The sequence below is a fragment of the Marmota monax genome, unplaced genomic scaffold, assembly GCF_021218885.2.
Source record: "Marmota monax isolate L192 unplaced genomic scaffold, Marmota_monax_Labrador192_F-V1.1 WCK01_AAM20220418_F8-fsc00087, whole genome shotgun sequence".
Taxonomy (NCBI): Eukaryota; Metazoa; Chordata; class Mammalia; order Rodentia; family Sciuridae; genus Marmota; species Marmota monax.
In genome coordinates, this window is record NW_026693476.1 from 803,869 (window position 1) to 826,548 (window position 22,680).

At 38.5% G+C, this 22,680-nt stretch overlaps 1 protein-coding gene across 4 annotated transcripts in view; it reads left to right on the forward strand.

Annotated features, from left to right (window-relative positions):
• Wars2 (tryptophanyl tRNA synthetase 2, mitochondrial) overlaps positions 1–22,680 on the forward strand; it is a 70,801-nt gene that overhangs the window by 43,017 nt on the left and 5,104 nt on the right. For all 4 annotated transcript variants that reach the window (XM_046458309.2, XM_046458310.2, XM_046458308.2 and 1 more), the window contains 2 exons: positions 11,888–11,968; positions 14,360–14,445. In XM_046458309.2, coding sequence (XP_046314265.1) covers positions 11,888–11,968; positions 14,360–14,445 — 167 coding nt within the window. The remainder of the gene's footprint in view (positions 1–11,887; positions 11,969–14,359; positions 14,446–22,680) is intronic.

A 22,680-nucleotide genomic window follows, 5' to 3' on the forward strand; every position in this document is an offset into this window, starting at 1 on the left:
TATTAAACTTTATTCCTCCTGTGGTTTTATATCCTGTGTCCTTTAATGAACATTCCCATTTTGCCTCACTCTCCCCTGATAATCACCATTCTAGTCTCTGCTTCTATGAGTTCAACTCTTTTAGATTCTACATGTGGTCTCTATGGTATTTCTCTTTCTGTGCTTGGCTTATTTCATTGAACATAATATCCTCCAGGTACATCCATGTTGTTACAAATGAAAGGATTTTCTTTTCTTCTTTTTTAGTTCTGAATAGTGTTTTATGGTGTGTATATGCCACATTTTCATTATCCTTCGTCTGTTGGTGGACACTTAGGCTGATTTCCGTATCTTGGGTATTGTAAATAATGCTATGTTAACCATGGGAGTGCGGGTAGCTCTTTCACATACTGATTTCCTATCCTTTGGATATATATCACTAGGGGGTTTATATGCAATTCTATTTTTAAGTTATTGAGGAACCTCTATACCACTTTCTATAATGGCTATTCTAATTTCCATTACCACTAACATTATGGAAGAGTTCCCTTTCACTAGTAACCATTCAAGCAGGTGTGAGATAATCAACCCATGAAGTCTTCAGTGGATGGGGACAGAAAAAATAATAATAATCAGCATTTTAAGATTCATTAAAAAGGGAAGTCATGTTTATTAGAAAACTAATCTTTTTAAGAGTAAGGTTTACCCAGCCCTTTCATATGCATGACTTTTCTCTTAATGATCAGAATATCCACAAAAGTTACTGTTACCTTTCCTTTACAGATGATTAAATTGGAGTATAAGGAGATTAAATGAATTTTAAAATGTACTTAAAACCATCTTAGAGACATCTCCTATTTTGTAAATGTTTAAGGTATGTAACTTCTTGACAGCTTTAGATGGCAAAGCCAGGACTCCGTTTTCTCACGAAGGGACTGCTTTTAGAGGGTGTGCTCGTGGGGCAGGAATCTTATTCTGCCCCCTGCTGGTCACCCCGTTCCTGGCCTTTGCCTCTGGGGCTGCTGGCTGAGGGACAATGGGGAGCTGAAGCAGAACTCAAGGGGCCCTCCTTACCTCTTGCCTGGACAACTGAATTCCCCTTTCACCCCTGCCCTGCTCTCACAGAATGGCAGTCCATTCTCCGTGTGGCAGCCACGTTCATATTTTTACTAAAAATATATCTGTTTCTCTCCTGCCCTAAGTAAAAAATCTCAATTTAGTTAGAAAGGCCTTCTACAGTGAGTGAGCCCCAGGGAACAACAGGCCAGCATTTCTTTCACCACACCCACCAAGTTATGTAGACTTTATTTTTTTTTAATATTTTCTTAGTTGTCAATGGACTATATTTACCTATTTGTTTTTTGAGAATCAAACCCAGGGCCTCACACATGCTGGGCGAGTGCTGTACCCCAGAGCCACAACCCCAGCCCTATGTGGACTTTATATTGTCAAATCCCTATGTGGACTTTATATTGTCAGTATATTTTGTGTTCAGATGATTCAGTTCACTTTCACAAGTTATCTCTTTAAAGCAGACGTTGAAGAACTTTTTTCTGTTTTCATTTTGAGAAAGTTTGTTGGATCAATCAATTCTTAGTTTATAAGCAGATAATTAAATGATAATTTGTCTACATTTAGAAAATGGTTTTGGGGGGCTGGAGATATAGCTCAGTTGGTAGAGTGCTTGCCTTGCAAGCATAAGGCCCTGAGTTTGATCCCCAGCACTAAAAAAAAAAAAAAAAGAAAGAAAATGGTTTTTGTTAGTTCCTTTATATTGAGAGTTTTCTACTACATTTAAGCATTTCATTGATCCTTAAATATGTGATAGAGAGGATAAGAATTTAGAAAGCAATTATACTTAAAATAGTGGGCGCCAATGCCAGTTACAATTAATTCCACCTGCACCTACACATGCACAATTATTGGTAAGTAAAATTAAGAATTTTTGAAATTATGAATCAGAGAAAAAAATATTCTTCTATGTTATGTGATGTGCTTTTCTCAAATGTATCCACTGTGTTCAGTGTATTTTTACATTTATTACATTTTTGTATTTTTACGTTTACATATATTTTTACAAATATTTACTACTAAAGCATAAAAACAGTTTTCTCATGTGCTATTTTTGTACATCAGAGAGAGTCCTAGTAATGATGTGAAATAGGGAAAGAATTCAGCTATGCTATAATGCTGATTTTACCAATAATTTTCATCTCCAATCCTTTGCATTCTTTCTCAGCAGCCTGACTGGAACAATTTAAACTTATTGAAGATTCTTCTCATTATTTTCTTTTTCTTTCTCTCCCACTGGCCTGTAGTCATGGTTCTTCCCCTACAATATGTTTGCCATATGTGAAGAATTTTACAGACCCTCTCTTTTAAAAGGTGTGTGTGTGTGTGTGTGTGTATACGCATGCACATGTGCGAGTGCAAACACACATGTGTATACACACACAGTGGGGAGAGTCAGAGAATGCCTGGCCGAGATTTCCATCTCAATGCCAGAGTCAGGGGCCTTTATTTCCCGCAGGCAGAACCGGCCTCAGTGCAGATGCAGTCTGAGTCCCCCAGATGTCTCTGAGGCACAGGTATCCACATGCTCCCTGCAATCTAATCACTCTGCAGATGGAAGGTAGAAGTGGAAAAAGACATAGCTTTAGGCCCTGGCTTCCTGCCAAGGCCAGGAAAAAGGGCCAGCTGAGGCCATCGGACATCATGTTACAAAAGGTCCAAAGCCGTCCCCAGAAAAGTCAAGGGAGGAAAATGGAATCTGCAGCTTTGGAATGTGGCCTTGTTCTCTGATTAATTGTGTTTTGTTTCCCAGGAAACTCAAATCAATAATAATAATAAATAAATAAAAGGGAACTGTAGGGAGAGCAGTTTCTGAATGAAGGCCAAAGGAACTGACTACAGGCATCTTGGCTCGCTGTATACAAACGAAAGTCACACGCGACCCCCTTGTCCCTTTTTTTAGAGGTGTAGAAACAAGGCCCCAAACTGGACGGTCTCTGTCGTCTTCCGTCTATCCTGGTGGTTTTGGAAGCGCATTTGAGTACATAGTTAGGTTTGTTGAATCCTGAGTTGATAAAAACCATCAGCAGGTGTATGTTCGGCTCCTGGTAGAAAGGGGACAAACAACCAGCAGCATGGAGGGACAGGCTTGGGGGTCTGTTTGTAAAGGTGGCATTACCTCCCCAGTTCCTCCTGGAGGCAAGGATCCAAGTGGCCTGTAGTATAAATAAGGGGAAGTTAGGAAAATGATCATGTAAGCAAACTCTTAACACGTTTCCTTCTCTCCAGAGTCTCCACCAGTACCCCTCCTTGCCCAGATCTGCACCCCTGTGTGCCTTGATGAGCAAGGCACAGTGTGTACATTGCGTCCATCCCACACACAGAAACAGGTTCGTGTTGATGATACCTTCAAGAAGAGTTCCTGTCTTGCCATCAGATCCGTGGTGGAAAGAGTACAGACTTTGGAACTGGACCCATTTAGCTAGTATGTCAGTGTCACCTGTTCTCAGCTGTGATACACTGGGCCAGTTCCTCAGCTTTCCTGAATCCCCCTTAGAACGTCTCTAATAGGGATTTAAGTAAAATGGTGCGTCATGCTTGGCCATCCATATACTGCTCCCCATGGGCTCCCTGATTTTGCAAAGGATTTGTACAAAGGTAAATTGGGATTAGAAGGTGGAGGTCAAAATAATGGCAATGCTCCTTTTATCCTTAATGATAAAAGAGTTTCAGGAGAGTTTCTTGTTAAAGGATTTTTCTTCTGGGGTAAGCTTTTAAGAACTATTTCAGCCATTCAGAAAAGTGTGAAGATGATTGAAATTCTAGCCTTTTAGCATACTTGCTTCATGTAGTTTTGTTTCTTAGAAATAAAACTTTGCGAATATAATAGAAACTTTTTGTTTAGCTCACTCTAATCCCATTTCACTCTCTGCCTCCCCAGAGGTAACCACTCTATTGATTTCGATATTTATCATTCCCACATGTGTTTATATTGTTATTTAATATGATATGGCCATAATTTATATGATTTCTTTTGCATTTTTTAAAACTTTATGTAAATGATATTCTGCTACATATCTTCTTGCATGCATAATTATTTTGTTCAATGTTACATGTCCGAGATTAGTTTATTTTGACTGTTGTATAGTATTCCATTAGTCGGGCTCTGTCACAATTTATTTACCCAGTTTCCTGGCCAAGGATATATAGATTTTTTTTTCAGCTTTTTATTACTATAAACAATACTACAGGGCATACTTGGAAAAACTTGTGTGTACATCTGAAAGACTTTCTCTAAGTATAGATGCCTAAGAGTGGAATCATGAGGATATATGATGTATATATGGTCAACGTCACTGGCTTTGCCAGACTGCTCTCCAAATTGGATTCTAATTACATTCCCACTAACAGGAGAGTTCTTGTTGGTCTAAGTCCTCAGCAATGTTTGTATTATTAGACATTTTACTTTTGCCATTATTATCGATGGAACATACTATCTTATTGTTTCGATATGAATTTCCCTGAAAACTAGTAAGGTTAGGCACTTTTATTAACCCTTTTAATTTCTTCTGTAAATTTTTCATATCTTTTATCATTTTGTAATTGTGTGTGTGTGTGTGTCTGTGATTTTGAGGATTGAGCCCAGGGTGTTATGCATACTTGGCAAGCACTCTACCACGGAGCTAATCCCCAGCCTGTTTTTATTTTCTTACTGATTTGTAGGAGTTCTTTACATATCCTGAATATTAATCCTTTGTTATATATTGTCTTTTTTTTTTAGAGCATGGTTTGTCTTTTTAAATGCTGTCTGTTGTACGGAAGTTTTCATGTTAATGTACATAATTCAGTCTTTTCCTTTGTGATTGTGTGCTTCTGAAGTGTTTTTTAAAGTAATTCTTTCTTGGCTTAATGGCATGAAGCTATTCTTTATTATCTCCAAAATGTATTTTAAGACTGACTTATATAAAACTTACAAATTACAACACATTTTGTTTATAAGATAAAACACACACACACACACAAACATGTAGTTAATATCACCAACTATCTCATCAGGGAAGTCTGCAAGTGTTGGGAAACTGTGTAGCACATAGTGATGGATATTTGTTTTCAAAAATTCTCATTTGCATTGGAAAGCTAAAATTTTACCACTTTTTTACCCACAGCTTCTGGGTTGTTTTTCTTGAAATATCCATTGTTCTTTGTTTCTGATGAGTTCAGCTAGAGGCTACTCTGAATCTTTTTAGAGAACAAATGATTTTGTGAGGCTGTCTACTGTATCTTTGTTTCCTGTTTCATTACTCTATCTATTGTCTTTGAAATGATTTCCTTGTTCTTTACTAACTTTCTAGTGGACCTTATTAATTTGCAACCATTCTTCTTTTCTAATATAAACATTTTCTAATAATAATAATTTTCTAATAATAACGTTTTCTAATATAAGCACTCTGTTTTATTTATTGACATAGCCTAGCAAAAGCTGATAAATATAATGCTACAGGTAAAGAAAAAATGCATACACACATAAGTGAATACATATTAAGCAACAGAATTTAAATGGAAATGACTTTAAGTCAGGAACTGGCTGATAGAAGCAACTCGTTTAGCTTTGGAAGTGTTAGATAAAGAAATAGGCAACGCCAAGTGTGTAGAGACCAATATTCATTGGCAAATACAAGTACTGACAGGAGGCAGAGCAGTTGGAAAGAGAGTTCATCATTGATACAGATTTATTTTAATTAAAATCACATTCTCAAACAAGGTTCTTGTTAAGGGGATTTGTCATGGGGATGATAAGAGTCTAATAAAAATAACTCAGCATGAAATTGCTAGTTTCCAAGAGGAAGAAATAAATGGGAATTTGTGAGTCTGAACAGTCTTCCAAGTGTCCTATCTAGAACTTACAGGACCTGATTCCTGGGAAGATAACATTTATATGGGAAATAGTAAAACCCTAAGGGACAGAGAGTATCTTAGAGATTTGATTCAGGAATTACTGAACCAGTAATTGCTTAGCTAGGTGTGATTGATACCTAGCAGCTATATCTTTTGGAATCATGCTTCTTTGTACTCTTCTTGTTAATTAAATATTTTTGATTTTTTTAAATATAGTGAAACACAGATAACGATATGCCAAGCATTTGGGAATGCTGAATGAAGATTCTTAATATCTGGATTCACTTTGACTTCTTATATGAAAAAAAAAAAAAAAAAAAAAAAAAAAAAAATATATATATATATATATATATATATATATATATATATATATATACAGATGAAGTTAAACTTCTCTTTAATCCTTCTCCTGGCCCAGCCTCTTTACTTCCATCCCCTGCATCACTTTTCTCTAACTCCAGGCAATCAAAACCTTAGATTCACTGTATATCAATCTAGTTCATATTTCACACTTCTTTTCCACACGCTCATATTTTGTACTTATAATTCCATCAAAATATATATAACTTGTTTTGTGGTTTAAAATTTTTACATGAGGGGTGTAATGCTGTAGTACCTTTTTGCAGTTTTCTTTTTTTCATGAAACTGGGTTTTTATATTCTATGTTTATTCAAGTAAATCTAGCTTATTTCTTATACTCGTGAACAGGGTGCCATTATGCCACATTTATTATGCCACATTTTAACAGGCATTTCTTATTAATAAACTTTTAACTTTATTCATGCATTCATTTCATGAATGTTTAATAAGCACTTACTATATCCTAAACTCAGTACTCATGTTATATCAGTGAATAAATCAGACCAAAATCTCTGCCCTCATAGTACTTACATTCTGTTGGGATAACGTAAAATAAATAATAACCATATTAAATAAGCCAAACACAAAGTATATTAAATAGTGACAAATGATATGGGAAAAGATGAAGGAGAATTGGGAGCGGGGTGGAGGGGAATAGACAGCTATTTCAATGTGGTCTGGGCAAGCCCCCTTGATAAAATAATATTTGAGCAGACTTAAGGTGAGTATCAGGAGGTTGAGAATTATTTCAGAGGAAAGAGCCCTGGCAAAGCCCCTGGGGTGAGGGTGTATCAGTGTATTCCAGGAATATGAGACCAGCTTGCTGGAGGAGCCTCCAGAGTGACATAGAGTAACAGTGTTGAGCAGCGGGAAATGACCTTGCCTGGTCTCACAGTTCATTACGGGACTTTGCCTTTTACTCTGAGGAAATGAGAATTTAAGGGTTTTGTGCCAAGAAGTGATCTGATCTATGTTTTGAAAGGCTCCCTTTCGCTGCTCTGTTACTAATAGACCAGAGGGGATCTGGGGTAGAATCAGAGACCACTGAGGAAGTTATTACGGTGAGCCAGAGGAGAGAGATGGTGCCCCGGGCCACAGGGGCAGAAGTGGTGAAGTCCTGAATATATTTTGAAGATAGAGGCAACAAGATTTGTAGGTGGGTTAGCTATAGGGTGTGAGAAAACTGGAGTGAAGGATGGCACAAGGTTTCTACCGAAGCAACTGCCAGGGTAGAGTTTCCATCCTGGAACAGGACAGGTTTGGGATGGGGGATCAGGAGGTCAGTTTCAGTGATGTTGAGCTCGGGATGTCCATTAGATGTCCACACGGCGATGCTGAACAGGTAGTCGGGTACCTGAATCTGGAGCTCATCAGAGAAGTGTGGCTGGGGTGTAAGTTTGAAATCATCAGTCATATGAACCGCACTTAAAGCAATGGAAAGGAGATGAAATTGCAAAGGGAGCAAGTGTAATAAGGAATAGAAGTAAAGAAACAAGAATAAAACCTGGGTGTGCACAGTATGATGGCTGCTCTGGCCTCCTTCTTTTTCTTCAATGCTGGGATCCTATTTTCTCCTCTGACCACATTGAAAGGATTTAGAGTCCGCTTTGATTTGGGGGCCATCTGTTTCTCCATGGAGTGATTGGTTTTTTTCTTCTAATTCTGTATTCATTTGAATGCAATCTAGTATTTATCACATCTATTGAGTTTTTTACTACCTGACTCAAGTTTTTTCAGTTTTTTTATATAACTTTATATTAGCTACAACAAACATGCCTACTAGCACAAAATCATAAATCTGTTTTCTCACACTGAATGCACACATGTAAGTGCTAGAATGTTCTTCATTTCTCTTTCAAATTACTTACTACTTTGGTCCCCAAGGTAACCTATTTGTGAATGTTGTATAAATTTTCTTTTTCAATATGCACTCATTTTGTTGGTATGTACCTGGCTTCTTTCTTCCACTCATTCATGTTGTTCCATGTAATTGTTCATTAATCCTCATGGCTTTGCCTATTCTTTGTGTGCTGTGATTTATGTGTCTATTCAACTACACGTGGAAAATTTAGATTATTTCAAATTTGGGATTGTTACAGTGTGCCTGCACATTTATTTTGGGGAAATATATGAAGACATTTATGCTGAATATATACCTAGAATTAAATTTTAGGGTCAGAGGATAAGTGAATGTTGAGTGCTAGGGTATATCTGTTTACTGAAGTTGGTAGACCAATTTACATCCCACAACAGTGTATGGGATTTACTCAACATCCTCACCACACCCGATACTGTTGGATTTTTCACTTCAATCATTCTGTGAATATGTAGTGGTATATCATACCTAGCTTTAGTTTGCATTTAAGGCATGTAATAAAGAGAAGTTCCTGATTTTAATGCAGTTTATGTTATCAAGGCTTATTCTTCATGTTTAGCACTTTGTGGATCCTGTTTTTGAAAAGTCTTTACTAAGTTAAAAGTGCAGTGAACTGATTTGAATTCTTCTGCAAATTTTAAAAATACCTATAATGATTAAGGAGAGTATTTCAGTGTGCTGTAAAGAATTTCAGAGGCTTCCCAAGAGTACAGTTTATGCACCATGGGCCCCTTTCACCTATAAGAATATCTTCAAAACATCGGCTTCTCTCATTCCATTTTGGAAGATCTTTTGTTCCTTCCTATCGAACCCAGAAATTCTGTAAAGTATATTTCTTACCCCATTTGTTTTTAATTGCCCTGTCTTCTATTTTCAGAGATAACAGAGCTCATTAGAAGTGAATTCCTCTGAATTGTCCATTCTCCACTCCTAGCTCACAAGATATACCTCGGCCACATTCACCTCTTACTACGGTGGAAGACATTTTAGTCCTCTGTTTCTCTGACTTTGTTGGGCACCTTCCCTTTCCTCCTTCAGAAACATTGTTCTTTGATTTAATCGTTTCCTGTGTCTTCCTGGCTCTCTTCCTACTTAGTACATCAGACCATAGTATTTTCCTCCCTTAAAAAACAAAATGTTTGCTCTCTAACTGCTCTTTGTTACCCATCTCTTATCTTTCCCTAAAAAGCAAATGTATTACACATGTAAATAAAATTTCATAGAATTAAATAGACCCTTTTTAGATTTCACTATGTAAGACTGGTGAAATCTAACTAGGGTAGGATGGATTGTTTGAAGTTCAGTTTCTTCGTTGTGATATTTAACTATAGTTATGCAAGTTGTTGCCATGGCGGGGATTGGGTGGAAGTTATATGGGAATTTCCTGTAGTATTTCTAAAATTTATGTATAATAATAATAGTAATAATAATAATAATATTGATTAATATGTGCTAGGTATTATTCTAAGTACCTTTGTGTGGGTACTATTTTTTTTTTTCATTTTATAAGAAACAAAACATAGACATAGGGAGATTAAGTTACTTACCCAGGGTCACCCAGCTACTGAGTAGCAGAACTGGCATTCAGATCCAGGTAGCTTTACTGCAAAGGTGGCCCTCTTAACCCCACTCTGCTATGCTCCTCATACCTCTATCTTCATATCCTGCATCCTAGCCCCACTCTTAATGCCTTTGTAATCCATCTCAATCACTCCCTTGAAATGGCTTCTGTCTGGATCAGCATCAAGATGACAAATATAATGGCCCTATTATTCCAGAGCCTTTCATAGACTTTGTACATTGAGAAGTATTTACTGAGCACATATAACGTCAGGCTGTGTTTCATAGGAGTGAACGAGACAGGCAAAACTGCTGTGGCTGACGAATACATGACTTGACTTGTTACAATTAGAGGGTTAGAAATCTTCAGTTCTTTTCAACTTAATCACAGTTGACTTGTTTGTGGCCAGTCTCTCCCATACCTTTGTTTTTTTGTAGCTAAAACAGATCTTATTATTTTGGGGCTTCACGATGCAAGAAAATATTGTAATTAGTTACCTACCATATTTTCTTTTTCCTCAAGTAAAAATCTGAACCTTTCCAGGAAATTGTCTTGAATAGGAAGAGAACTAAATTCTGAAGTACTTCTTTTCTTGTGCAATTATTGAAGCTGGATTATGAAAAATCAATCACCTTTGACCTACTTTTTCTGCATGAGAATAATTTGAATTAACTTGATGCTCTCTATTTTGGAAACACTAGGAAGATCTCTGAAAAACATTAAGTAAGTTTCATTCCATATGTCCAAATAAAAAGCTTATCCAAGGAAAATACTTGAGTTCATGGAGACATTGATAGTTTTTTTTTTTTTTTTTCCGTATCACCAAAGCTAAGCATGTGAACCAGAGATGAAGGGAAGGAGTCATCTTGTCTCTTTCCACATGTCCATAGTTATTTTCTGTGTTTTCATTCCTTTCCCCAACCCAGTAAAGAGGGGGAAAAATTATCTTACATTTTTTCATGCCTAAAAACAGCCTTGTATTACTTCTACCAAGAGTGCCTTTTGCTTGATGGACTAGAGGCTACTCTAATCCCCTTGCTTACATCCCCAGTTGCTGTTTTGTCTGATAGCTGTTTGTTTATAGCAGCAGTCAGCAATTTGCTTGGAGAGTCCTGTCAAAGTCACTGGCCTCAATGAAACCCAAATGCCTCTTGGAAGAAATACAACAGGTTCAGCCCAGCAACTTGCAAAACTTTAAAAGTGATTCCTTGTCAAACACGTGGGAAACTACTCTTCCCTCCCTATAACTTGAGAGAAAAAAAATGAGAAACTATCTTACAACAGATGGTGATTCCTTGCTAGTAAAATCAGCCTGGACTGGTTCAGCCCCATTCCTTTATGTTCCTTTTGCAAAACCCACAAAGAACACATTTGGGGCTACTTTGCAGAGTTGGCAACAGTCTCTGCTTTTTAAGGAAATCATATGGACACACATACACACAAAAAAAGCCACAGTCGATGAACGGCTGGGAATCTCCAGGGCTCAAAACGGGATGCATAGGACTTAAATTCTGGGTGATCAGTTAGAATGTGGCCAGGGCCCAAGAATCATCCCAGTTTTTGCTAGCTTTGGTTACTTCATTAAATTTGATTCAAACAAAAACAAGTTGGGAAAGTTGATATTTTCCTGTTGATTAGAAAAAGAGAAGGAAGTAGAGGAAGAACTAGAAATGATAAAAATACCCTTCCAGATGATGGGATGATAAAGCAATCCCTAAAATTCAAATCACTCTAGATCTCAAGAATTCAATATTTAACTTTGGTGCCTTTTTCTGCTATGTATATATGATGTATTATAGTTCTTTTTCATATACTTTGAAGTTATTTAGAGAGGACTTGGAACGTGTGTGTGTGTGTGTTGTTTTAGTAAGTTTAGCTTTTGAAGGGTAAAATAGGTGGCTTTAGGACATAATGAATCCCTCTCACTGAAGATATTGAAACAGACTGGTCACCCCCTTGCTAGGGATGCTGTGGAGAACTTGAACACTTGAGTAGTGTGTGTATGAGTTGGCCTTTATAATTTCTTCCTCGCCTAAGATTCTATGCAGCATGAATCACAACTAAGCCCTTTCCACCTGTCCTTCTTTCAATAACCTTGACCTGGGGTGTCTTCAGTGGCTTATGATAATACCTGCTGTCTGTTGAGTTTGTTTCCATGCAAGGAAACACTGGCCACCTTTGTTGATGTTGTTTTCTTTCTTTAGGTGTCTGAACACACACAATTAAACTGGATCCTTACCTGCATGGTCAGGCTGCCTCGATTACAGCATTTACACCAGTGGAAGGTAAATATCAGTGATCTGCTTAAAAATCAGAAAGGAAACCATTTTCCCTTCTGGTTATGCGTGTGTTGGGCCCCGGGAGCCCTGAGTTTGCTTTCCTCTGTGGAATGCAACCCCGGAAGGCTGGGACAGCCTCTTCCACCTCTCTACTTCAGGGTATTAAACAAAATGTGACTTAGGTTCACCAAGATTTCTTCTCATTTAAAAATCCTATTAACTGTTTTTGTCTGTGTTTGGATAGACTTGGTAATGATTTGAAAAGTACCATGTTATAATTAACAAATAATCACAGTTTCTGGATTACTGCTGTTGCCCACCCATCCCCATGGGAATTAACTGGCAGTAAGGAAGAAATGTTTTCACTGTGGGGAGAAGAGACAACATATTTGATTTAACATTTAAACAAGTTGAGTCCAGGCAACAGTTCAAACCCACAGAAAAAATTAAGGATATACTTTCACTAAGAAGTTTGATTGAGAAAAATAAATTGTATAATTCAAAGTACTTTACTTCCACTTATTTTTTTGCAATTGGATAACTTGAGGGTAGGTAGCCCCAGTTATGTCAACACTACTTTCAGTTTCAAGCTGGCTTTGAGCATACTTTCAGGGCCATTGGCCTCAAGTGGATCTTCAGAAGCCTTTGCATACAGGATAGAAACAGCTTTGTAGTGACAGTGCCTGAAAGCTGTGGTCTGACGTTTGTGTCTCCCCGTAGCTCTTGGTGAGTCTGACCCCCACAGGAGAAGCCTTTGAGAGGTGATCAGGTCTCAGGGTAGAGCCTCAAGAATGGGATTTAGTGCTCTTAGAGAAAAGGCCCCAGGGAGACCTTTATTCCTTTCCCTCAGGCAAGGACAAGAGAAGGCACCATCACAAAGCCAGGCAGTGGGTCCTGTCTAGACACTGACTTTGCCTTAGCCTTAGCTTCTCTAATGTTCTATATTTTGATTTTAGGTTAAGATTATCCCGTATTATCACAATACTCTACCACTAAGTTGAATGGTGAAGTCCTTTTTGTAGGAACCTAATACTAATTAGGAACTGCTCTCCCTAGGAAATAGCTTCTAAGGGTCTTGTGAGCACATTGGTTTTCCAGAGAAGCCTCTCCACTGGTCCATGATTTCTATTTATAGGAAACACGTGGATTTCAAACCCTCATCCTGGGGGTGATACTGCCTTCTATGGGCCTTCATTCTCTAGTGAATTACAGCAATGCCTTCTGCAAGTCTTCTTCTGTCATGCTAGGTGCTGAAGATAGTGCAGTCAACAAGACAAACAGAGTAGCCCTGAAGGAGGCTTGTAGTCTATTTAGAGAAAGACATTATACAAGTCACAACATGTGAAAAGTGCTCTGAGGGCAGGATATTAGGGCCCTGGGTATAGCACCCAGCTTGATTTTGATGGGAGAGTGGGCATGAGGTTAAGGTTATTTGGAGGATTAGTGAGTAACAAATGGCAAGGCAGATGTAACAGGTGCTCTATAAGCAATGTTCTTCATGTCTCCTTGCTTACTTTGTAATTCTAGGTCCAGTATGCGAATATTAAAAAGACTATAAATCTAATGCTTTGCTAACTTTTAAAAATTGAATTATTTTCCCATTTGCTCATTTCCAAATTAAATGTTCATGATTTTATCCAGTGATAATTGTTAACCAACCCTTATCAGATAAATTGTAGTAAGAGAATGTTAACTCATGTTAATTTGTGGAAATTTAATTTCATGATCATTTCTTTTCTTATCTGTGAAATCTGGAATTTATCTGATTTGGAAACCTAGAAAATGCCTTAGTATGTACTTTAGTGAATTGAGTAAAAAGTAGTAGCGGTGTGGGATCCTTCCTTCGGGCAAGGGGCTGTGGGATAGCTCAGTGTTACAATACGTGCTTAGCATGAGGGTACCTGGTTTCAATCCCAGGACCAGAAACACATGAATAAATCAAATAAAGGGACAGTATTAAAATTGATTCACCTTGAGCCAGGCATGGTGGTGCATACCTGTAATCCCAGCAGCTTGGAGAGTGAGACAGGAGGATCATGAGTTCAAAGTTCAGCAGCATAGTGAGACCCTGAGCAACTCAGCAAGACCCTGTCTGTAAATAAAATATAAGAAAGGGCTAGGGACATGGCTCAGTGGTTAAGCACCCCCTGGGTTCAATCCCCGGTACCAGAAAAAAAAAAAAAAAATGAAGAAAAATTGATTCACCTTATTCCTGCCCAGGCATGGAGCATGAAGACAAACCAGCTAAAGACGGCTAGAGTTGCTAAAAGGAATTGAGATATAATGTTATTACAGGTGGCTTCAGATCACACTTTGCTTACTTTAAAAATTTCTTAATTGAGCAATATAATTAAATTCAAATCAGATTTCTTTCCCTCCTCTTTTCATCCCCCACAGGCAAAGACTGCCAAGCAGAAGCACGACGGGACTGTGGGCCTGCTCACATACCCAGTACTCCAAGCAGCTGACGTTCTCTCCTACAAGTAAGGAGAGAGGCCAACCCTGTTCTCACACATCGCCATGATAAAAAAGTGTTTTAACCCATCTGACAAAGGCTTGGTTCGTGGAGAAGGGGCATGCAGAAAGAGTTAGACACATGAATAAGTTTATATTATTCTCTAATAACAGATACTAAAATATGGAAATATGCTTCAATGAGAAACTAACAATACTAAGCACTAACACTTAGTTAGCACTTACTGTATATTGGGAGCTTTTATAAATGCTTTATGTATACTCATCCTGACAAGAACCTTGTAAAATTTGCACTATTATTTTCCATGTCTCACTGATGAGGCAACTGAGTGGTTGGTAGCATGCTGAGACAGGATTTGAGTGCCAAAAGTTCGGGTCTGTGCCTCTTAACCTCGGGGCCATATATATTTCCTCACGAACAAACTTCAAGCTTTAAATGTTGATATATTTTTAAGTAATCAACACTCTAACGTGATGCTGACCAATAGGACTTGCTGTGACCGTGGGAATGTTCTACACCTGCACTTTCTGAATCCAGAAACACCAGCCACATGTAGCTATTGAGCCCTTGAAATGTTGCTAGTGTGACATAGAAACTGAATTTAAAATTTTTCTTTAATTAACTTAAATAGCCACCTGTGGGTAGTGGCTACATATTTAACCTGAAGGTTGAGAGCAAAATATTTTGAACATGATGTGTGATACGCCCTCACTTTTCTTGGACCTATAATCCATCCAGTTGACTACTACTGCCATTTATAGGCCTCAAAAATACACAACAAAGAATGCTCCTCTCTGTGCTCTCTGTTGTACTGGCCAGGACTTGAGATCTCATTTCTCCCCCAGCTCTTCCCTGCTTTCTCTCCATTAGCCTCTCTTGGCCGGCCCCCACCCCTTTGACTTTCTAGAAGCAAAGCCTCCCAGGCAAGTGCACTCCTGGCCTTTGCCTTGTTGCTGGGAAAGCATCAGGGACTGTTGTCTCATCACTTTCCCCCTAAAGCCATGATTGTCCCCTAGGAGAACTAGAATTCTTTTGCCTGTGAATCTGATGATAGCATACAGATGACAGTATCCTCCTCGCTGAAGGGCTTCAAAGCCCTTGGACAATTATGATGGAAACAGCCCAAAGAATAGTTGCCTAACTCCACAAACAGGCAATGTCCATGAGAGCAAGCAACCTGTCTTTAATTATGATCAAAACTTGCACATGGGATTATGTGTCTGCTTGTTGTATCAACTTAAATGCTAGACTCTTAATATCTTGGGAAGCCAATGATATTTTATTTTATTTTATTATTTTTTTAAAGAGAGAGAGGGAGAGAGAGAGAGAATTTTTTTTAATATTTATTTTTTAGTTTTTTGGTGGACATAACATCTTTGTATGTGGTGCTGAGGATCGAACCCGGGCCGCATGCATGCCAGGCGAGCGCGCTACCGCTTGAGCCACATCCCCAGCCCCAAGCCAATGATATTTTAAAGGAAGCAGAATGAAGTCTAATTATATGGTCATAAAATATACTGGAGGGCTGGGGCTGTAGCTCAGTGACAGAGCACTTGCCTAGCATGCATCAAAATAAATACATAAATGATTTTTTTAAATTAATATAAAATATACTGGAATACACATTATGTGAATGTGGGCTCTTTCAAAAATATCTTGCTGTATTTCACTCACCCTTCCTGTGACAGTGTGGGATGACACAGTGCCTACATGATGAGATGGAAGTAAACAGTAAGCACTAAGCACTTACACACCATGGCTGTCAGTTTTGCAACTTGAGATTTGACAGCAAAATTAACACATACATTTTTTTTTTCCTTCTACATGATTTCTCAGAGGATTCACTGGTCCTATAAATCTTAGGAACCTTGCATATGATTTCTTTTCCTTTCCTTTAGCTGAAAACTCTCCCACATTTTCATTTAGAGGAAGCACTTTGCAGCTTCTCTTAGACATGTGTGAATTGCCAGCATCACTGAACTTGTGTCAGGGGCCATTATTAAGTAAGATATGAGTTACTTGGGCACAAGCCCCCAACACTGCAGCTGTCGTCTGGTGACCATGGTAGCTACCAGGTGATTCATGGGCTGGTTGCATATACAACATGGATATGCTGGACCAAAGGATGATTCACATCCCAAGCAGGATGAATGGGGGCAGGAAATGGTGAGAGATTTTTATCATACTGCTTAGAATGTCATGCCCATTAAAACTTATGAATCGATTATTTCTGGAATTTTTGGAATATTTTTGGACCACAGTTAACCCCAGCTAACTACAACTGCAGAAATTAAAAGTTTGGATAAGGGGGAAATACTGTATGTTTTTCTCAATTTCCCAAAATACAATTGGAAGAATCGTAAAATACTCCAGTTCTCTTATCCATAAGTGGACTCTTGGATATACCTGTGGGGGTTATTGAGCAAATTATGTACGAATTGATATCACCTGGTATTTTAAGATATAAGAGGAACTTCTAAAAAAGACTGACATTGGCAAAAATAGCCTCTTAAGATCTCAAAACTTGTTTTATGTGCTGTCCTTTTTAAAGCCAGGCTTGAGGCTGTGAATGCCCTTTTATCTCATACAAAACTATAAGTATTTCAGACATGGAAGGTAAACCTTGAAAGTCTCTGATGACTTCTTGTCTGTCTTACTTTCTACAACATCAGCAGGATTCTCACATAAAAATACTTGACCCCAAGGATAGGCATTTATTTTTCAGCCTATTATCCCCGAGCCTGCTCTCTGTAGCAAAGAAATTCCCATATGATACATATTCGTCCTTTCACGTTTGCTGGTCTATTTGGTGGTTAGAACTTGTCTTAAGGAAAGCATGAGGTGCCTCTCTCTTGACTACCTTCTAAAAGGAGGATAATAGTGGAGGGATTCTTATCCATCCTCATCAGCATTCTGGCATTTTAGTTACAGATTGTTCAAATAGATAGAGATGTTTTTCTGTACAACTAGATAATTATCTGTGTTCAAGATGAGTGCCTACTACCTTAGCCTTCTAGCTATCTGCCAGATCTGGTGCCATAATTAGATAATAGACATGGGCAGACATCTGCCTCCTCTTATTCTTAGGAAGAACAGCCCAACATTTGCCTCCCGTCTGGTTTCAGGTTAGACAACCTGCACTCGTGGGGGTATTGTTTATTTGTTTTTGTTTTATTTCAGATATTTCTGGATTTTGGAAAAGGTCATAGCCAGAATGTCTATGAATATTTACATTATAAATATAGACAGGTAGTTTGGTAGGTTGAAGGATGGATAAAACATTTATTTTGTTTTGTTTTGTTTTCTGCCAGTAAATCTATGTGGCCTCTTCATAAAACGTTGCTATAAGTTAAATACAGACTTAATGTTTGCTCTTGTTAAAATCAGCGTTAGGTACTGTGGGCTGGAGGAAAAACACAAGAGAAAGAAAAATCTTCCAGATCGGTTAATAAAAGACTTACATAATGTTTTGGTGGAACTTGGTAAGGAACCCAAGAATAGAGACCTGAGATTGTCTTTAATTTGAAAGCATAATAAATAGCAGCCATTTGAAGGAAGGTAAAATATTCAAAAATAGCAAGTATTCATAATTTTTATTTTGTACCCTGCATTATTTATCTGAATGCCTAATTTCAATAGACTGGCTCTATATTAAGTATACATTTCTTTCTCTCTTTCTCTTCATATGTGTGTCTTTCCCTCTCAGATACACACATGTAGTTTTTATTCAAATTCAGCAACTATTTGGTAAGTCACTAATTCAAAAAAAGGAACTGTACATGGCCTTGAGAGAGAGAGAAGGAAGGATTGACATGTGTCCATCATTGTTTGCCAGATATTATAATAGCTGTGACACACATTATCTATTCAGATTCTCACAGCAGCTCTGTAGGATAAATGGGTGATGGGCCATTTTACAGATAAAGAAATTAACTTTCAGGGAAGAGTTGTTATGTCTACTCACATTAGAGAATGATTGACTGTCCAATAGGTTATCTTTCTCAACAATTTGAACTGAAGCTGTGCACAGTAGTGCACTTCGGTAATTTCAGATCCTTGGGAGGCTGAAAAGGATCCCAAGTTCAAGGCTGGCCTCAGCCACTTAGCAAGGCCCTAGGCAATTTAGCAAGATGCTGTCTCTAAATAAGTAAATAAATAAATAGGACAGGGAATATAGTTCAGTGGTAAAGTGCCCCTGAGTTCAATCCCAATACAAAAAAAATAAACTGAGAAACATGAGAGGAGGATAAGAAGATAGTGAAAGCAAAAGCTGATATGAGGGAACAGTAACCTTAAGAAATGGAGTGGGCTGGGTTGTAGCTGAGTGGTAGAGCCTTTGCCTAGCATTCTTTTTTTTTTTTTCTTTTTTTGTAGTTATAGATGGACAGCATGCCTTTATTTTATTTGATTATTTTTATGTGGTGCTGAGGATTGAACCCAGGGCCTCCCATGTGTAAGACAAGAGCTCTGCCACTGAGCTACAGCCCCAGCCCCTTGCCTAGCATTCTTGAAGCCCTGGGTTCAATCCCCAGCACAGGAAGAAGAAAAAGAACTGAGTAAGAAGAAACCAAGCCATTAGCCATCTTTCTATCATGTGACAAAAGACCTGGGGTAAGTCGACTTAAAGGAGGAAAGGTATATTATAGTTTCAGAGGTTTCAGTACATGGTCCCTTGACTGTCACTTTGAACCTGTGATGAGGCACAACATCATGGTGGGAAGTATGTGGTGAGGCCAAGCTGCTCACCCTATGGCAGCTAGATAGCAAAACAGACTCAGGAAGGAGCCAGTGCCCCACTATTCCTTTCAAGGGCATCCTCCAGTGAGTTCACTTCCTTCCACTAAGTTTCACCTCCTAAAGGTTCCACCACCTCCCAGTGGGGAAGTGGACTTATGAAATCAACACAAACCAAACCAAAACCAAAAAGTAGGGAGAGTAAAGTGGACAATACTTCAATAAGTCGAGTCAGAGAAAAGTTTTCATAATGTATGAGGATCAGACTTCTGCCCTTGATAACTTTTTTGAGAGCTCGTCTTAAAAGTTTGGAGTTCCTAAAACTGCTTTGAGGACTTCCAGTTCTTAAACTACTTCCTTTCTCTGTGAGACCAGGCTATCCTGGATTTTTATGAGATCCTGCAAGCAGCTGCCTGGGCCTCATTTCTGCAGACTGCTAATACCCACATATTCATCCACAACTCTCTGAACAATCATTTCTTCTCTTTCTCTTTCTTCTTTCTAGCCATCAGGCAAGTGCTACACTAAACCAAAACCCTAGGAAGGCAATCTGAAATAGGTTCTAGGCTGCTAGCCCTTAAAAAGAGGGAGACAGCATAGAAGGAAGAGAGCTGAGCTAAGATGTCAGCTCATCAAACATAGCGGGAAGCTTTTTGTACATTTTAAAGACAGAATAAATTTCATATAATTTATACTTAAATAACTGATTAAAATACCGAAAATGAGTTACAGATGCACAGCTAGGATGAACTTTTCAGAGGCTATTTCACTGGTCTAATTTGGACCATGATGAAGAGGAAGGAGAAGCAGCCAAATGTAAGATTTTTTGGTTTGGGGGTATGGCACTAGGATTGAACTCTGAAGCACTTTACCACTGAGCTACATCTCCAGCCATTTTTACTTTTTTTTTTTTTCCCGAAACAGGGTCTCACTAAGTTGCTGGGGCTAGCCTTGAACTTGTCATCCTCCTGCATTAGCCTCCCAATTTTCTGGGATTACAGGTGTGCACCATGGTGCCTCACCAAATGTAGGAGATTTTTCAGGAGGTCAGAATGAAAGGGCTTCCCATTGGACTGGATGTGCAGGAGTGTGGGCTGTCAGGGATGACCGCACATTTCTTGGGTAACTAGATTGATGGTGTTGCAATGAGAATACTGAAAGAGGACTAACTGGAAGAATGTATAGCTTTATTCAATATCTATCCTCCTGGAGATGGTAACCACTTTATTATATCTCTCACAGTACCCAGCACTGGACCTTTCACATTGTGGGTCTTCTAAATAATTGATGAATTAGAGTTATTATAGCACATCCAACAATTGCCCAGGGATGGGGGATCAATCCTTCATGATAGAAAAGACAACACCAAACCCCTGTCCCGTCAGGCTGGGTAAAAGCAGCAGCATTGAAAATCCACAAACACAAGCCAAGAAAGTAGGAGGGGGGTGGGGGTGGGGGGACAAGAGAACAAATCTCTGCAAGCAGATATATGTAAGCAATGATTATTCATCTGGACACTAATTCTGCCAGAGGGGTGGGGTGGATCCCAAGTAAATGAAGATGCAATAAGGAACTAAGCAAAAGAAAAATGGTTTAGTCACCAAAGAAGAAGATCAGACGCATTATTATGTGACAGAAGTTATAACAATCAAAATTATGAAAGACTTTTGTTTTATGTTGTGTCTAAGAAAGCACAGTCAGGGTAAGGGGGAAAAAAAGAAACTGGAGAAAAAGAAAAAGAGTAGGCACATTAATATGGATATCATTAAGTTGGGTATAAATTTTAAAAGAGCAGCACTAAATTATTTGAAGTGAAAGGAAGAGTATGAGGAGAGAGGTTAAAAACGTGAAAAGAATAAGCCCCATAAGTGAGTAGAATCAAAGACAGGCTGAATTAATGTGAAGTGTAAACTCAATGGATAAGAAGTAAAGGCCAAGATAAATTATAGGAGGTGAAAGGAAAAGCAGGAGCAGGAGGAGGAGAGACCAGAAACAAACAAAGTCAGATGCAAAAGCCACGTGGCGCAATGGGACCAGGTGAAAAAAATTAAAATTTTTTTATTCCTTTAAAAAAAAAAAAAAATCAAAACCTCACCAAATTGTAAGCAAAGAGGCAGGGATCCGACATAAGGCAAGACGCACACAGCGTCATTATGAAAACTAAATGTGTTTTCTGTTTAGTTTGGTTGCTTGGTGAATCTGGAACCATTTTGGCATGTGGAAATATTCATTCTGATGTGCTTAAAGTGTATTGATTATGGTAATTGTTTTTTCTGTGTTAGTTGCAGTCCATTCTGATTTCCTATGGGCTACTGTAATTGCTTTTTAACCTGCTCTGTTGGCTAATTTGGTTTGGGGGAGTCAAAGTGACCTCTGCACGTCAGCCTCACTCTAATTACCAGACAGGAGCAACAAGGTCCAAAGAAGGGAAATTCTCAAAGGTGAGGCATGAATGGGTTACACCCAGGGCCTACATCTTTTTTTTTTTTTAACCACTGAGCCAGTGGCTTTCTGCTCCACACTGTGTGGAAGAGAACAATGGACATGGCCCTCACAATCCTTTAGTAGAATTTCCTACATTTATTTACTAACTTAAGAACAGAAAGCACTTCCTGATTCATCTTCTTTGTCCCTGGAGTTTACCTTTCCATTCATTGCTCTGTCCCTGCTGTTTTCTTTAAATTAAAAGAGTTCTCAGAATTATATTAGCATACTGTCTGTATTTGGGGACCACCTGATAGGTGAAGTGTCCCTTTCAGGTATGTTTTCTACCCGTATCAGGATTGCCACCCAGGTCTCTGACCATCTCTGGGACTATGTGTTTGTGGTATATGAGTCAGCTACCAAAAAAGGAAATGATCTCTTTGAAAAATGTCACAGTGCACCTCACATCAAGGACCCTTCTATATATCTTCCTTGTGCCATTTTGTCCTTCATTATGTCAGCCCTTAATATGGCATACCACCAGCAAGGGTTACTGAGCCCTTAGCATCAAGCACTATGTTTGTTATCCTTGAAACCACCCAGCGAGATAAGCAGCATTACAGAGACATTGAAAGCTTGGAAAGGGTAAGAAACTTGCCCATGATAACTGACTGCTTCTCCCAGGAGTAATATTGAACTTCCTTGAAAGGAACTAGCTATGTAGCTGGGCGTAGTGGTACATGCTGTAATCCCAGCAGCTCAGGAGGCTGAGACAGAAGGATCACAAGTTCAAAGCCAGCCTAAGTAATTTAGCAAGGCCCCGAGGAACTTAGCAAGACCTTGTCTCAAAATAAAAATATAAATAAATTGGCTGGGGATGTAGCTCAGTGGTTAAGCACTGCTGGGGCTCAATTTCTAGTACCCAAAAAGAAAAGAAAAAACTATGGCACTTTATTTATTATATTTATATTATCAAATATCAAATATAAACTTGCCAATCAAGATATGAAATACTAACATCACCTATCTCCATCCACAGTAACACTTCAGTACAGTTTTCCCCACTAGATCTTCTCTGAAATGG